The 18,394-nt window shown below is 40.0% G+C and overlaps 1 protein-coding gene across 2 annotated transcripts in view; it reads right to left on the bottom strand.

The window, feature by feature from the left end:
* Window positions 1-18,394, bottom strand: part of fam184ab (family with sequence similarity 184 member Ab) — a 125,739-nt gene that overhangs the window by 16,880 nt on the left and 90,465 nt on the right. For both annotated transcript variants that reach the window (XM_044049505.1, XM_044049506.1), the window contains exons 10-15: window positions 17,775-17,897; window positions 16,402-16,563; window positions 15,897-16,018; window positions 13,487-13,637; window positions 11,039-11,251; window positions 2,117-2,270 (exon numbers count right to left, since the gene is read on the bottom strand). In XM_044049505.1, the coding sequence (XP_043905440.1) occupies window positions 2,117-2,270; window positions 11,039-11,251; window positions 13,487-13,637; window positions 15,897-16,018; window positions 16,402-16,563; window positions 17,775-17,897 (925 nt within the window). The remainder of the gene's footprint in view (window positions 1-2,116; window positions 2,271-11,038; window positions 11,252-13,486; window positions 13,638-15,896; window positions 16,019-16,401; window positions 16,564-17,774; window positions 17,898-18,394) is intronic.

The following is an 18,394-nucleotide window of genomic DNA, read 5'->3' as shown; positions in this document are numbered from 1 at the left end:
TAGTTTTTGGTTTTTGAGGAATAATTGAATTTGTGTACAAAGTCAAATCATGGAAGGATCCAAATACCTTTAAAACAATGACACTTTCATAATTTCCATTTCTGATTTTCTTGGTTTTTCTTTGTTTTATACACGACATGTGCTTCAGCCTATTCCTTTTCAGTTATTGGCATATTTTGTGTGAAATAATTTCAGATTATGTTTACTTATTACATGAATGTAACCTGAAATAAAGACATTCATTCAAAAAAAACAAAAACATAACTTTACCTCCACAGCAGGAAAGTGCTCATTAACTGCGTAAGATAAAAGACATTTTCTCTCTTTATTACCAAATAAATAAAGAAAATAAAGTGTTTTTTCCTGCTTTGCACATAAAGAAAAGTGCCTCGGAGCGGCACTTTCTTTATTTCTTCCTTCCTTTCTCTCTTCCTCACTCCAGTGGACACCTCTTTATTGCAAAGAATGGGTCGGAGAAGCTCAGGCGGGGGGCGAACGCGCTCAGTTATTAGCTCCATACTTGAATGTAAAGTCAGAATAAAAGGAGCTGTTTGAGATGAAAGTGGAAGGAAACATAGAAGAATATCTACACACACACTCACACTCAGAGAGGGAGAGAGAGAGAGAGAGAGGAAGTGAGGGGAGGCAAATAGATAAAGAGAGAAAGGTAATGAAATGATGTCAGGGTGAGGGAAGTGAGAGACGGATGGAAGCAGCTCTCCAGTGTCGGGACCATGACATGGAGGTTAATGGAAGACCATTTATCAGACTGCACAGCTCAGTACTGCTGCAGCTGCTGCTGCTGCTGACTTTACCAGCACCTTTGAATGAATGAGTGAATTTCAAACTTTTAAAAACTTGGCAGACGTTCCTCATTTTCAGTCCACAGCACATGTTTTTAACTCTGCATCATATTCTCTCATTGGCTTAAAAAAAACAGAGAGAGAAAGATACACTGTCCCAATCCATTAATTTTGCATTTTCTGAGCATTTAAAACATCACCAATTATCTGTACGCACACAAATGAATGCCAAATCTGGGAAATGATTTATTTGTTTGTTAAAATAGTTTTAAATTCTATATAATATGACTGTTTTTCATGTATTCAGATTCAGCCGAGACTGTGAGAGGTGTCAAGTTTTATGGAAATCGTGCCGCTAGAATGTCGTTATCATCATCAACTGACAGCTTTGCTGGGAACTGAAAGTGTCACACGTGTGCAGTGTGAAGACGATCATTTGTAAACATAGACGCTGAAATGAAAACACAGCTGCGTGACCCAGACCTAAGCCTTTTTTGGTATAATTTAGGTCAGGGCCTTGCTTTACAGAGGATCTACAGAAGATAAAAATGGAAGACAAAACAACCCGAGTGTGATGCTCAAGCTCACAGCTGCAACTATCAGTTATTTTCATAACTGATGAATCTGTTGACTATTTACTCGATTAATAAAGTGCTAGTGTTTCTCAAACCTGGAAATGATGATGTTCCAGTTTTAATGATTTCTTAGTTACTGTATATGGAGCAAAGAAACCAGAAAATATTTCTATAAGAAAATTTAAGAAGCTGAAAAAGCAGAGATACTTCTTTTAATTCTTTAAAAAACACTCAAATCGATATTCAAAATAGTAGACGATTCATTCATTTAGGAATCGATTAATGGAGTTATTGACCTTTCTGGTCTATGAAGGATATCGTAGTTTTCTGGCACTGGGCCTTCATTAGATGAGTGTTACACACTGGACCTTTACTACAGTTTAATATCTTGTCTACATGTATAGATAAAATGCTCAATTTTGAGGATTTTCTTTGATTTTAAATGACCACACACAATGTGACTGTGTAAACAGATTTAGGTCCCCACAACATAAGGACTACCAGGCACACACACACACACACACACGCAATACTCTTACCCATTACAACTAAATTCTTTCCATTGTTTTGACCTGACCTGACCCTAAAACCCAAGTCTTAACCCATACACAGCTCTATGAAGCTACAGTACGTGAGGACGAGCCAAAGTGTCCTCACTTCCTGTGGTTTATAGGTTTTTTGGGTCCTCACAAAGATGTATGTACAAGTGCAAACATACACGGAGAGAGCAGATCATACCCAGCATGGCTTTGCCCTCGTCCTCCAGCTCGAAGCGCAGCGTCTGCAGCTCCTGCTCTGATTGCTGTTTGAGCGTCTCGATGCTCTGGCGATGAGCTTCTCTGAGCGACTGCAGCTCCGCGTGGTGATGGTGGCGGAGACGCTCCTCCAAGTCCTGGTGGACGACAATGACGGGGGGGGGGGACAAGTAGGAGAATATGAGAGAAACAAGGTGGAAAACAAGTATTTTAAGAAACGGAATACAATTACATAACAATATACAACAGTGGTTCTCAAACCCACAGATGGGTCACAAGCGATATTTTTTGGGTCCCCAAACAATTCTTTCGGAGTTTTCGCCACATTTGACCTAAGATTTATGTGTGTATTTATTTTTAAATAACATTTATACTAATGACAACTACATTAACTTACTAAAAATGTCTTGAAAATGATGTTACAAAATATGTCGCTGCATTTTGCACAAATTTGTTCTCGTCAAGATTTATATTGTGATTTGATTGTATTTTGTTTGTTATCTTTAAAAAAGTGGGTCATATACTGTACATACACAGTATGCACAGCTGCAACAGCAGTCTAAAGCATAAGGAGATTAAAAATAAGTGAATTGTGGTTTAACAAACACATTTTCTTTATGAAGGCTCACTTTTTATAGATCACAAAGAACCATGAAGAGCCAATTTAGCCTTATCTGTAAAACTTACTATCATTTAATGCACATGAACAAATCATTTCAAAGAGATATTTGGTAAATGTATTAAATCATTAAATCATAGACTCTTTAGAAATCTTCACTAAAAAAAACCTGACAAAAAATATCCCATGCCCCATGTGAGGGTCCCAACCCAGTATTTGGGAACCACTGGTTTTACCTATTATAGAGAATACGTTGAACTCAGTTAGTTAAGTTTGAAACCACTTTGAATTAATTAGTATAACTTATTTCACCTCCTGTGTGAAAGATTATACTTAATAAACTTCACAGTTTGCCGATTATTTTAGAAAAAACTTACTTACTTAGTATATAATATTAAATTGTATATTCTAATATTTGCACTTACACTTGTTTTCATATCCTGCTGTAAATTCCAGTCTTTTGTATAATCGTTTACACCACTCCCTCGGAATAATATCACATTTTCCAATTTGGCCTAAAGCCTCGAAAACCATCTACATTATTTATAGATGTGTAATATATCTTAGTCGACAACAGATGATATTGTATAAGCCTTTAAAAAAAGATGCACTAAATAAATAAAGGATTTAATATGAGAGCGAATGTTTGCGTCAGCAGTCGAGTTCAGATCTCATTTTCATAATCACAGAAACAAGTCAACGCTCACTGTTGTGGAAGAGAAATTTGAGTTTAACTCATTTTTCTCTGTCGGTAAGAAAAAAGAAAAAAAAAATGAAGTCGCCATTTTTGCAAATAACTGGAGACCCATTGAAAGGGAAACGCTGAGAGTAATATATTCATGGAAGGTCGCGGAGAACATCTGTGGCATTTTAATGCTGCGAAATGGGACGCCGTCGGGGGAAAATGACTCATGGACAGAAAAAGGGAGGCTTGAATATTTCAACACACGGTAACACTTAAGGAAGCACACAATTCAAAACAAAAAAGGTCACAGATTAAATCCTGAAACCCTCTTCACGTCCTGATCGCCAGTAATGAATAAAGTTATCTGAAGAATAAAATGTGTGTCCATAGGCCTGGCAATAACAGTGATTGACCTACGGCAAGCCGTTTTAACATTTAATCACCAGACGGGATACTCACTACCGATATCTGCAACGTCATTCTTACAAGTCATATTCAAGTTCAATGTATCAATTGATGATATCTACCTTGTCCTCCTTAGATATCTTAAATTACTGTAAGTTTTGAGATAGTCGTAGATGTTGGTGGTGGGCACCCAAATCAAATTCAAGGCTTGGGCAGGCCCTGACAACAATAATGAATTTCTTCTGTTCCGTTGTCTTCTGCTTATGGTCTGGAACGTGGGGGGCAGCCTTAGTAGGGAAGCCCAGATTATCCTCTCCCAAGCCACTTGTGCCAACTCCTCCAGGGAAATCCCAAGGTGTTCCCAGGCCAGCCGAGAGATATAATCCCTCCAGCGTGTCCTGGGTCGGCCCCAAAGTCTTCTGGAAGGACATGCACGAAACACCTCCCCAGGGAGTCGTCCAGGAGTCATCCTAACCTCAACTGGCTCCTCGCAACGTGGAGGAGCAGTGGTTCTACTCTGAGCCTCTCCCGGATGTCCCAGCTCCTCACCCTATCTCTAAAGGCGTGCACATTCTCAAGAACAGAGACATTCAAGAACAAGACCATTTGCAACTTCACGAGAAAAGTGCAGAACCCCTGGGAAGTCCTCATAGGGAACCACAATATTTCCAGTTTAACCGCAGCCACTTGCAATTACCGGCCAATCACACAATAGATGTCGGACACCACAGAAGAAAAAGTTCTGACCGGATGATAAGAACAAGCTGCAAGAACTCCCAAATGAAGGCTCCAAGAAAAATAATGAAGGCATTCTTTTGTTGCAGCCCAAGGAGAGAGAACTAATTTCTTTGTTCTTGCAGAATATGTACTGGCCTTAAGGCTGAGTCCCGGCTACCCTGTGGAGGAAACTCATTTCGACCGCCTGTTTTCGCAATCTCATTGAAAGGTCATGATCATAGGTGAGGGTTGAAGCATTGATCCGTTAATCAAGAGCGTTGCCTTGCGGCTTAGCTCCCTCTTCACCACAACAGACCGGTTGAGCATCACTGCAGATGCTGCTCAGATCCCCCTTTACATACATTACACTTCACTTACGTCACTTACAAGGGAATTGAGTACAACCTGCCTGCCAGGGGTGGAGTTGAACTTGTGACCATGAAGTCTTTGCACACATGGTCTTAACCACAGGTGGTCTGAACCACTGAGCCACTCCACCTGAGACCCAGAAGATACTTAAACTCCTCCACTTGAGGCAGGACCTCTCCCCCGACCCGGAGTGGACACTCTACCCTTTTCTGGCTGAGATTCATGGCCTCACACTCAGAGGTGCTGATCTTCATCCCAACCACTTCACACTCGCCAGCGAACCTCCCTAGCATGAGTTGAAGGTCATGGTTTGATGAAGCTAAGGGAACCACATCATCAAGTTCAAGATCCGATTGGCTGAATTTAAATTTATAAAGGTAAAACCTGAAGGAGAATGTGCTGAAACTCCTGCGAGAGTTTTCTTTTTGTCACAGTAGAATAAAAGTGACCTTTTAAAAGCTGCTAATCTGTGGCTCTTATTCCCTGGTATTGATCATCGGTGCTGTTACCATACCTTTTATTCCTTTAATTAAACGGACATCATTAGTTACTTGTTATCTCAGTGACTCCTATAATTACAAATTGACTGTAATGTTTGCTACATTCACCTCCTCTTCCTCTTCCTCTACCGTTGTGCCTGGCTGTTAAATTTTCATTCCATTACCCGACAGTCGATGTTTGTGCGTGTTTGTTATTCCCCCTCACTGAGAGGATCGCAGAGGCATTCGCAGAACTCGAGACTGTTCACTGTCCTCGCTCCCCATCGACATCCGGACAGCGGAAAGTCTCCACATCTTCCGCCGCCGACAAAAACACATTTCTTCCGAATCTACCTCGACTAAGACGACGACGAGGAAAAAAAACAAAAAAAAAAACGTATACATCGCACTTATGACTAGCACTTCATAGTTTGGTTTACTTGAAGCTCTTACTTACTTCTACTTCTGCTGCTCTTATTTGTACCCAAATGTTTAAATGCACTTATTGTAAGTCGCTTTGGATAAAAGCGTCTGCTAAATGACATGTAATGTAATGTTATTCAGCCCCGGTGTGTGAATCCTTTTAACTAAGAAAAAAAGAGAGGAGACAGTGAAGAACAGTCACAATGTGGCCTTCAGGTTCAGCTCAGGCCTTAATCCCGAACTCGAGGACACGGTGTTGGAGAAACGGAGGCGTTTGCTTAAAAAGTGTGTCTGGTGTGTTTCCAGGTTTCAGACCGTCAGGAGATTTAAAACCTTTTTAAAGTATGAAGTAACCTGTAGCTAGAAAACCCCAGAATTTCAAACACGGTGTAACAGCGTCTGCATCGTCAGGCCAAAGCTGCTGCATTATAATGATGTTCATGTTATTCAAAGCTTTTCTTCAGTAGAACAGAACACAGAGATTTTACACCAGCTGAGCTTGTTTCAGATAAAGGGCATGTACAACCTTTTCTTTAGTGGCCGATGAGAGAGAAATCACATCACCCCAATATGATACTGGGAATCTTAGCGGTGTAGCGTGCCTGTGTTTCTCAGGGACTGCAGATGGAAATTATCCAGTGCAAATCATATTTCCCTCTGTGACTTATGGTTCCTGTTCAACAAACTAAATAAGCTAACCTAAACTTAACTAAATAAAATAACAGCCAAGGTAATAAAGTTAGTGAGATGGCAGTAAACCTTAGGTGAAGAACATAAACTCGGCATCTCCACTGGCTTCCAGTCCAATTCTGCATACACTATAAAATTGTCCTTCTCACTCATAAATCTCTCCATAACCTCTCCCCCTTACCTCTCCAATCTCCCCCACACCTACTCTCCCACTCACTCTTTGTTCTTCCTCCTCCACCCTCCTGAGTACACCACCCCTCTCCACTTTCCAACAAAAGTTCCAGAACCTTCAGCTGAGAAGCTCCTCGACTGTGGAACTCACTGCCCCAACCCAACTGACCCTACTCTTCCTCCTTCAGAACTGCTTACTCTCTCCAACACTTCATCACTCATGAACTGCCACTCTGCTTGTTTTTACATCATACCTTACTCTGATTTATATTTTGTTGTTTGTTTTTGACCTTGAGTTTGATGAAAGCAACCTGGAGCCGGAACCAATCCCTACTGGCCCGAGACCAGATGATAAAAATGATGACTATTGCTTTTAATGATATCATTCTCTAAAACACCTGTTACACAACTGTCCCTGGTCTCTATCGCTCTTCTATATTCTTTCCTTTCTACCCTCCTCTCCTTCACTACCCCTCTTCTCTACCCCAACCGGTCGGAGCTCTGGATAATGATCCCAAACCCCCATATCTTTCCAGTGGCAGTTGAGCTATAGTACTACTGGAAAGTACATTTTTTTTAGAGGTAATTTCTGCAAGCGTAGAATTAGCTAAAATATTTGCAATTTGGCAATGTTCTAGCTAGCTCTGAATAGTTCTTCAGGTGGGCCTAAAAAACAGCACTTTTACGTTTTGAGAATCCCAAAGAAGGGGTGATTTCTGGTAGCGTAGAATGAGCCAGAGCTAGCTAAAACATTAGCAATTCTGCAATGTTTTAGCTAGCTCTGGGTAGTTCTTCACATGAGAACTTTCCAATAGATGTTGAGCCACACTGCCCAAGGAAAATAGGGTTTATAGAATTCGACAGAAGAGGTCATTTCTTGTAGTGCAGAATGAGGCAGAGCGAGCTAAAACATTTGCAATTTGGCAATATTTTAGATAGCTCTGAATAATGCTACGAGCAATCCCCCCAAAAATACAACTTCTGTACATAAAATTTTTCTCTCTCCAGTGTTGCCACATGCTTCCTCATTGTGTTCTTGTTGGGTACAACACAACTGTCAAGGTCTTGACCTTTCTACGTAAAAGAGCATTGAGATAATGTATGTTATGAATTGGCGCTATATATATATATACATATATGTACATATATATACATATATATACATACATATATATTCTTCAATAAAAAAATATTGCAGGAGTCTAACAAATAAGACAAGAAGCAGAGAAAGATGATCATCACAGTCATCTGTCATCGCTCATCGCCTCCGTGCCAACTCGCTGCATTTATTCGCAGCTATTTGTAGCAGCAAATACAGAAGCTAATTTAGGTCATGTGACAGTGTGATTGTGTGTGTGAATGCGTAGCAGGGATTTGTAACGACTGACTTTATTACTCCCTGGATATGACTTGTCTGTGGATTGTGAACAGTTGACGTGGCTGAATCTTGAACGTACCTCCCAGTTGCCCTAACACATAAAGCCCACACACACACACACAAATCATTCCTCTAATGCCTCCACTCTGGATAATTGAGTTTTCTCCCCCGGCGTCGCTGACACACATATAAACACCCTGGCTGCTGCTGCTGCCACAAAAAAAGCCTCGTTCGAGCTTTGAACCACTTCATTTCCCTGCCACTAAACTAAAACTGTGACAGAGGACGAAATATAAGGTGGTGGTTAATTTTAAAACTATACTGAAACAAAAGTTTACTCTTCTGTAAAATAGAGGCCATCATCTATTAAATACATGCCCTGGTCTTGGTATTGGCAAAGTCTCAGACCCTAAACATCTTGGTCTTGTCTCAATCTTGCAGTGTCTTCATCTTGGTCTTGACTCACTCCATAAAAGACTTGGTCTTATCTCAGTCTCACACATAGTCTCTAAAAGTCTTGTTCCCTTAAGTTCTTGGTCTTGTCCCAGTATCAAACTAACTTGGGCTTGGGCTTGCTTGACTTGTCATGTTTCCTAGAGGACTTGGTCTTGTCTCGGTCTTGCAGTGACTTGGTCCTGACTTGGTCCTGACTCCCTGAAAGTCTTGATCTTGTCTTTGTATCACACTGACTTGGTCTGGGTCCTGAATTGGTCACAGTCCCTAAAAGTCTTAGTCTCATCTTGTCTCACAGTGACTTGGTCTTGGTCTTGACTTGGTCTGGGTCCTGACTTGGTCACAATCAATAAAAAGTCTCATCTCAGTCTTGCACTGACTTGGTAACACTGGTCCCTTAATTAAATGATGTTGTCTCGGTCCCATAGACCTGATATTGGGCCCTAAAAGTCTTGGCCTGGTTTCAGTTTCAAATAGACTTTGGCTTGGTCTTGACCTGGTCATGGTCCCTAAAAGACTTGGTCTTGTCTCTGTCTTTCACTGACTTGGTCTTGAACCACAACACTCTTGGTATGCTCTGGTCTTGGTCTCGGCTCCTACGATCTTGCCTTGACAGCAGCTACTGTGCATTTTTGTGTGAGAAGTGAAAAGTGTCGCAGCAGCCAGTCATCGAAGTTACTCCCTCCCCAAAAACCCCCACACACAATCATAAAGACACAGTTCTCTTTCTCCACTTTTGCCTAAAGCATTAATGCAATTACAGCATCCGAGCATAAGAATGGATTTGGTAATGTGATGTAAAGTTGATCCAAATTGACCTTGACTGTGGAATGGCAGGATTAGCGTTGAAGAACATATTCTTGGAGTGTGTGTGTGTGTGTGTGTTGTGTTTCCGTGCGCATGCATATTTTTGACATTACAAAGAGGAAACACAGCTGTCAGTTTAGCTGCAGTCTGCTGTCAGAGAGAGAGAGAGAGACTGAGTAATGACGGCGACGACTCGCCGCCTGACTAACCTTGACTCTGACAAAACTCTATTGGATTAAAATGTCATGGATGGATTCTGTGGAGGGGAGCTTCTCATTGGTTGGTGTGTTCCAAAAAAATAATCTATCCCAGAAAAGCATTCTAGAGTGAGCATCTTAATAAGCTACATGACATATTTCAGTATTCAGTGAGGTGAAAATGCTGATTTTCTTTTACATGCTTTGTGGTAAAAGTGTCGCAGTTTTTAAGGGCGAGGGATTGAGGCAGTTTTACGTATAAATACAAGTTTGAGGAAAAATACTTGTAATGTTTTAAAATCACTGTCTATAAAGCAGGATTTTTAAGGCTGAGAGGCTGAGCTGTGGAACACCGTGTTCCACAGATCAGCCTCCACTGCTTCCTGTCTGCAGTATTTCTGTCAGGCTGTTATCACCGATATGATGAAATTGTTAGTGAAAACTGTCAGAAACATTGACAACACACGCTGCAGTTACTCAGGTGGACAAACTGATTCATGATATGGCAGATATACTGACGCTGAGCTATATGCTGATGGAAAAACTGCAAAAAAGTAAAGTTAAGCATAGAGTTTATAGGTCATGGTTACATAGTTTGCTCACCAGAGGACACTAATAAGTTTCACTCAATGGCAATTATCATTTTCTGTTTGTCTTTAAAGCTTTAGTATATATAATCTACAGTAAATATAATCTAATGTCAGTTAAACCAGAGTTAAATGAGTTTTAAATAATGCTGATTACGCAGCTAGCGACGCTAGCAGTTTTTCGGTGACAGAAGTTACACACTGGAGCATTATTGTGCGTTCCATTTACGGAAGTCGATTGTCAGAACTGGTAGTGACTTTGGGAACACAACATGGACACAAATTTATAGTTTTTAGCCATTGTTAGCAATATGTAGCATAGCAAGGTGCATGTCAAGGTTTGCGTGGTTGCTTCGATTTTCCCAGTTGGAATTTCCGACTACAACTGGAAGGCACCATAAAGCTGAGCCAAAATAACTCTATTGCCATTTGGTGGCCTGGGGTAAAATTATAAATAAATTAAGTAGTTTTTGGTTAAATGATGGTTTTTCTCTTATGTTAGTTAGCTATAGTTATAATCACACCAATGTATGTTAAAATATTCCTTTTTTTTACTCAAAATTTACATTTCCATTGGTAATTTTTATGATATAAAACAAAGTCAACCATTGGAATTTTAGCGAATTTTCGTCACAAAACAGGAAGTGCCCTGTAACTTTGCTGTGCATTGATTGATCTGCACAAAACTTTGCACGTGAGGTAAGAGCCCCGGGCCAGAACACATCCACACATTTAAACTGAGGCAAAGGCATAGTTCCACCTGCTGGTATGGCAGCTTTCTTATCTCACTTTTATTCCCTGTTTTAAAATATGAATTGTTGTGCTCTTAACCTGCAGCACTTAGACATTATGTTAATGTAAAGTGTGTTTTAAATAAATAAATGCATTATTAGTATTATGACATCGTCTTTCCCTCGCCACCTACCTTCAGGTCCCGTTGCCTGGCCCGCTCCAGGTCCTGCATGGAGCAGCAGTGCGCCTCCTGCAGGCGGTGCTGCCGCCTCTGGTGCTCCGTCTGCAGCTCATCCAGCTGCATCCTCAGGTGCTCCCTCTCCTGGCTGAACTGGTGCTGCAGCTGCTGCAGCGACGACTGCGACTGCGAGAGCTGCATCTCCAGACTCTGCTTCAGTAAGGAGATCTGGGAGAGACAAAGCCAGAGAGAAGTCAGCTGATGTAGCTTCACCTTTTAGCAGTTGTTCAGTAGAAAGAATAAAAAAAAAATGAGTCGTAGCATGAGGAGGGAAAGAGCAACATGTTTGTGCGAGGAGGGCAAACAAAGCCAATTAGGCTGCAACTAATAAAACTACAGTAAATTTAGATGATTTTTTTATTTGACTTTTAAAGCTTCCAGCAGAGTTTTTCCACTTTGCAAATAATGTGTTTGCACTTCACTGCAGTGCGTAATGAACTCTGGCTAATGCTGTAATGAAACGAATACATTAATGGGAGGGAAAGATGCACCAAATTACTCTTGTCTAGACAAGTTAAGATAATGATTACGTGGGCAAGTGTAGAGATAAACAAGTGCGGCGGCGGCGGCGGCAGCAGCGGCGGCGGTGGCGTACAACGTGCTCCGGAAACTCTGTCTTCAACGACGGCCGTGCCACTGCATCCGTTATAAAAATGGAGAAGAGTGATTAAGAGTCTTAATCACTCTGGAAGCGAGAGGAACACGTACATCAAAAGGACACATTACTGACAGAAAGTAGAAGAAGAGGATTTCAACAATGAATCTGCTGAAAGACGCTGCTGCTGCTGCTGCTGCTCGTACAGAGACAGAGGTCTCAAAACAAACACTTTTTTATTTGGAATTATGGTCACAAATATTGTTTTTGTGACATCATGATGGAATATCAGGATATAAAGTGATTCACACATGTATTAGACCACCACCCACAAAATCATGTAGAATCATGTAGAAGCTCTTTAACCCGAATCTTTGTTTTAGTTGATTAAGAGTTAATCAAGTTATAGTTATTTAGAAAAATTCGGTAAGAACAATTACATTTTTTGTTTTAAACAAGTTTTTGAAATGACTCCACATGACTCCAGGGATTCAAAAAAACACAACAAATAACTTTCATGACTAACATTCATGACTCATCAATAACTAATGTCAAATAGTTTTGTCCATAATGGCATTCTACTTCTTCACTGAGGAGCAAAGAAACTAGAGGCTCCAGAGAAAACTGATTAAATCAATAATTTAAACAGTTTTTTCAGATCGGTTCAGTTGTTGATTACTCATCAAAAATTCATCCCAGAATGGAGAATATTATGAATAAGTTGTGTGATCTTTTATATAGGGCGAGTGTCCTTGTTAAATACAGTCACAGAGAAGTGTTCCGTGTTGACAGTAGAAAGGGAGTAGAAAATAATGGAAGTCACTTTTGTTTCCTTCAGCGTTAAGTGTGTGTGTGTGTGTGTGTGTCTGCACTCTCTTTAAGCTGTAAACACAACACAGTAACTTTATTTCCCATCAGACGCCGAGAAACACATAGTTTCTCTTCTTTTCTTTTTTTTTTAAATCCAATATTCACTCGCTGTTCTATTTTTAATTCACTGTAACCAAAGTCTTTCCTCTACGCAGCGATCGGAGTGAACAGTGTTTTCATTCTAACAAGAGCAGCTGCTTCCAACACAAGCTGCACATACAGAATCATCCCTTTAAACTGACTGTAAACACACCGTCTCCTGGTTTTTAATAAACCAGCACCACTATTAGCATAGATAGATAGATATGCTAGTTAGCCAGTGAGCATAGATAGATAGATAGATAGATAGACACAGAGTAGATAGATAGATAGATATGCTAGTTAGCCAGTGAGCATAGATAGATAGATAGACACAGAGTAGATAGATAGATAGATAGATAGATATATATGCTAGTTAGCCAGTGAGCATAGATAGATAGATAGATACAGAGTAGATAGATAGATAGATATATACATAGATAGATAGATAGATAGATAGATACTAGATAGATAGATAGATAGATAGATAGATAGATATGCTAGTTAGCCAGTGAGCATAGATAGATAGACAGAGTAGATACATAGATTAAATACAGAGTAGATAGATAGAGAGATAGATACAGTAGATATATAGATAGATAGACACAGTAGATAGATAGATAGATAGATAGATAGATAGATATATAGATAGATAGATAGATAGATAGATAGATAGATAGATATATAGATAGATAGATAGATAGATAGATAGATGCTAGTTAACCAGTTACAATAGGTAGATAAATAGATAGGCTAGTTAGCCAACTAGCATACAATAGATACAATGGGCTAATGTAGTCGGAGTAGTTTGGCTCTGTAAACCAAAGTAAAAACAGGTAATGAGTGTGTGTGTGTGGTACCTGTTCGAGCAGGTCCTCCACCTTCCTCTGCCAGCTCTCCCTGGCGTTGCTCAGTTCCTGCTCCTTGGTCTGTGCCAGCTGTGTCAGTGCTGAGGCCTTGTCCTCCTCGTGGTCTTCTCTTAGCTCCTCGCGGAGCTTCTTACACTCCTGCCTGCAACACGACAACAACACACACATGTTTCACACTCATGTGGCGACACTGATGTTTGGAGCGACTCTGGTGCTTGAACGGGTCGTTAAAATGCTATATTTTTCATGTAAATATAAAGATGTGACACCGGAAACTATCTAAATACAGCTTTTCTTCTTCTTTTTCTGCATAATATTTTGTTATTGTCACAAACACAGCAGCACTCGTGGATCTTAACTGAAGGAGGAGACTTTACCGCAAAGGTGCTTCACTTGAGCTTCATGTCCACTTTATGAGGCCAATAAATGCTTCCTTATCAGAACTCAACGCTGCATTTACTGTGTATGTGTGTGTGGGGGCAGTTAAATGGCAACTGTTAAATGAAGTATCCAGGCAAAGGTTTTTGTCACCTTGAGAGCCACAGTATCAGGACTGACACACACATACACACAAACTAGTTTTTACATCTTAGTCAGGACACATTATAGACATAACAGAGTCCAGTTGCCCCTTATACTAACCTTAACCATCACAACTAACCCTAAAACCAGGTCTTAGCCAGTGAAAAGGCATATAAAGTCCTCACTGGTCACTTCATTAGGTACAGCTTAGTTGTGTGGACACGGTGGAGATGAGGTGATGAAGTTCAAACCGTGTGTCAGAGCGAGTGCTGATGTAACGTGATGTAAGCGGCGTTTGAATGTGAACATGGCTGACGGTCTGAGGATTTGATCTTCACACACCATCATCATCATCACATCTCATGTTTACAGAGAGAATATCCAGAGTGGATTAAAATAGTAGAAAGTCTACAGTAACACAGGTATGAAGAAGATCACACCTGGTGCCACATTATTAGACTCCTGTACCTAATAAAGTGGAAAGTGAGACTTCAGATATCCACAAATCTGCTAAAAATAACCGTCACAATTCCTTCATATTTCCAGTTCCTCTGTGAATATTTATGTTAGTAAAACATCAATAAAATCCCTTAATTTATTCATAACAAGTTTTATTTTTTTTTTTAAAAATGAACTGCCCACAAAAAATAACAGTCAATTCCCCAATCGGCCATTTTAACTTAATAATATCACACTAGCACCGTTATTGCTACATGTGGAACTGTTTCTGTGTCTGTTTTTATATTTTATTGTTCACATTTTTTACCATCTCTGTGACTAAAACAGGAGGAAACCTGTAGTTCCAAATACTTAGAAGCTAAAATAGCAGCTTTAATGTGTCTGTGAAGAATGAAAGAAAAGAAAAGCGCTTGATAGATTGAGGTTGTGATGATTTCCCAGGATAAAAGCCAAGAGGAAGAAGCTTGGCGTTCCTAAACAGCTTTTCTGGCATTTTTCTTTTTTTATCGTTTTAATTTGACGCAAGACCTGACACTTATAGGCCTCTTTATTTTTTGTTGTTGTGCTTTTTTTAAGAACTCTTTCCTCAAGAGAGGTGATAAACAGGCTCCTCGTTTCCTCGCTGTACAGTTATTTTTGTGCAGCACAGAACGATGTGATCAGGGTGATGCATGTTAACAGTAATGTGAAGGTTTAAAGGTTCAGACTGAGAGGGAAAAGCTGGGATTCTATCAAAATAAATGCAATTTACAGGTTAAATCACTTTATTAGAATTGTTTTATCTTTATAATATGAAGCCAGGGGTCAGCAGGGGGGGCAACTGTTCAGTAGAAGTGAGCGATATGAAATTAAACATAGATCAATAATGATATTTGTGACAATTTTTCAGACAATTTCAAAATAAAAGCCCTTTTTTGCTATGGAATGATACATAATTCACAATAAAAACATATGTATGATGCTAAATGAGTCTGTAAATAAAGTAAATATAAATAAATATAACTTGTTTGAGACTTAATAAATGTATGATGTCCCGCTAAACTAAACTATAATAGAAAATAGACTAAATAAAACTGAACTAAATTAAACTAAACTACAAATTGAACTATATTAAACTAAACTGAAAACGAAACTAAACCTGAAACTCAACTAAGTTAAAACATAAACTGAAATAAAATTAAACTAAACTAAGATGACATTGATGATCTTTATTTACCAAAAACAGACTAACAAACTAAAATATTATTATCATACAACAACGTCTCGCAAACTCAAGTTCACTCAAGTTAACTCAACAGACAACTACGAGGTTCTGCCTTATCAGGACCAGGTTTTCTGACTACTGGTCCTGCCAATGTCAGAGTTTAAGACAGAAAAAAATCCCTAAATAGGGGACAAGAACACACACACACACACACACCTGAGTGTCTCGGTCCACTTGAGCTCCAGCTCCAGAGCCATCTTGTCCATCTTGAGTTTCTCGTCTTCTTTGGTCGTGATGAGTTTCGCGTCATGGTGACGTTTCTGGGTCTCGAGCTCGCCCTGGAACACACACACACACACACACACACACACACGGACAGATGTCAGTGTCTGGTGTGACATCATTCTGTGGTCGACACTGGAAAGAGTCTTTCCGCCGTGACTTTGCCGTTTGTCAGCCTGAATGTTGGTTGTTGGCAAAGTCACTTTAAAAAACAACAGAGACCCAGTTTAGAGCTGAAATCAGAATAATCTGTAAATAAACTGGTTCATTATGACATAGATTTTCTTTAACTTTGCGTCACTGGAGATTGAATACTTTACTTTTATTTTATTCAGGTTTCTGGCACAAACTTGTGCAGTGACGAGGATTAAAAATAGCGTAAATTAGCATGAGTGAAGGTTATGTTTGAGCTGAGTCACTGTTTCTGTGTGTGTGTGACCTGCAGTGCGGTCAGCAGGTTGCTGGTCTCTCTCAGTCGCGCCCTGGTGGCGTCCAGCTCCTCCAGCAGTTTGTCCTGCGCCTCCTTCAGTGAGCAGATCTGTCCCTCGGCCGTCCCCATGTCCTGCTCCCTCTGCTGCACCTCCCCCTGCAGGCGAGACAACTGCGTGCCGGACAGACAGACAGATGGACGGATGGTCAGAGACAGAACAGAGAGAGAGAAAAATCAAAAACCTTCACAGACAAAATCTAATTGTGGCAGCAACAGAAAACAACATCAGCGTCGACTTTCCATCAATAATTGATTAAAAGACCTGTTGTGTTTCATATTTTTGCTGACGTTTGCCTTTTAAATCATCACAAATTTATTTACGTCAACGTTCAAAGTACAACAGAGAAACTTCTGCAGTCACTGGGGTAATGTGCGAGAAACTATGATTTAATTATAAATTATTTATATTTTTATTTACCACTCAAAGATGCTTACAATACAGTTCTGCCATTCACTCATACAGCATCAAACATGATTTATTCATATTTAGTGATTAAAACTACATTTATATTTACATTGGTATCGGTCCAATACGATACTTGGTATAAGTATCTGTCTGATTCAATACTTAGCATCAGTATCAGTCCTATATGATACTTAGTATTGGCATCAACCCAATCATGATGGTATCAGTATCGGTATGATACTTAGTATTGGTATGGGTCCGATTCAGTACTTGGTATCGGCATCCATCTGACACGATACTTAGAACTGGTATCAGTCTAATAACATACTTAGTATTTGTATTGGTCCAAAACAATACTTTTCATTTGTATCTGTCCCGTACGATACCTAACATCAGTATCAGTCGGACACAATACTTGTTATTACTTGGTATTGGTATCTGTCTGATTTGACACTTAGTATCGGTATGAGTCTGGTAAAATACTTAGTATTGGCATCAGCCCGTGATAATAGTATCAGTATTGGTCTGATACTTGGTTTAGTATCAGTCCGATATAATACTTAGTATTGACATCGGATTGTGGTATTGGCCTGACACGATGCTTAGCATCGGTATCGGTCAGATCACAATACTTGGTATTTTTATAGGTCTGATTTGATATTTCGGTATCGGCATCAGTCTAACACGATATTTCGATATCAGTCCGACATAAAACTTAATGCATCAGTCTGATTCTGGTCAAAATCACTTAATCGAACTTTGGAGAGAGAAATATTTAAAATCTGAGGTTATAAATCGGTACCAGAGTTGGACAAAAAAAGTGATATCATGGCTTCCCTCATTAAAACCAAATAAACACATTTATTTCAGAGCAACACAGACGACACACGTGTATGAAGTTGCGTCTCTCTCGTACCTCGTCGTTGGCCGCGGTGAGTTTGGAGGTCAGCTCCTCCTTCAGCTCGTCCAGCTGCTGTCTGAGCAGTGTCTTCTGCTCCTCCAGCGACAGACGCTCCCTCTCAAACTGCTGCTCCAGCTCCTGTGGATCACACGCATAAATCATCGTCCCAACAAGTGAGCTGTAAAAATAAAAGCTGGAGGACGGTTGACGGGGGGAACTTCAGTGCCCACACGTCACTATTTCATATTTCAGTGTCTCAACAGTCAAGCTGTGAACATTTTTATTGGAAGCCAAGGACGATTTCATCTGTGTAAATGAGTCACAGTCACACAGGTGAATATCAAATGTGACAAGTTTCATTATTGTGATCAAACTGGAGTGGACCGAGTGTGAAGTGGCACAGTAACTCCACTTTGCTTTGACTAGTTTACAACATTTTAAAGCAGTTACTGGGTCTGGACCGGAGTTGGGTCATGGAAGAGTTTTGGGGGAGTCACCAAATATGTTTTTGTTAGCCTCTTCCTTAAGATTTATTAGAAAGTTAGTTTTTATTAATCCCCTTAGGGAAAGTATTCCTCCGCATTTTGACCCATCCTAGAATTCGGAGCAGTGGGCTGCCACACTGAGTAGCGCCC

Source organism: Solea senegalensis, linkage group LG17 (genome assembly GCF_019176455.1).
Source record: "Solea senegalensis isolate Sse05_10M linkage group LG17, IFAPA_SoseM_1, whole genome shotgun sequence".
NCBI lineage: Eukaryota > Metazoa > Chordata > Actinopteri > Pleuronectiformes > Soleidae > Solea > Solea senegalensis.
Note: the sequence above shows the minus strand (reverse complement) of the source record. Positions and strands in the feature narration are given on the sequence as shown.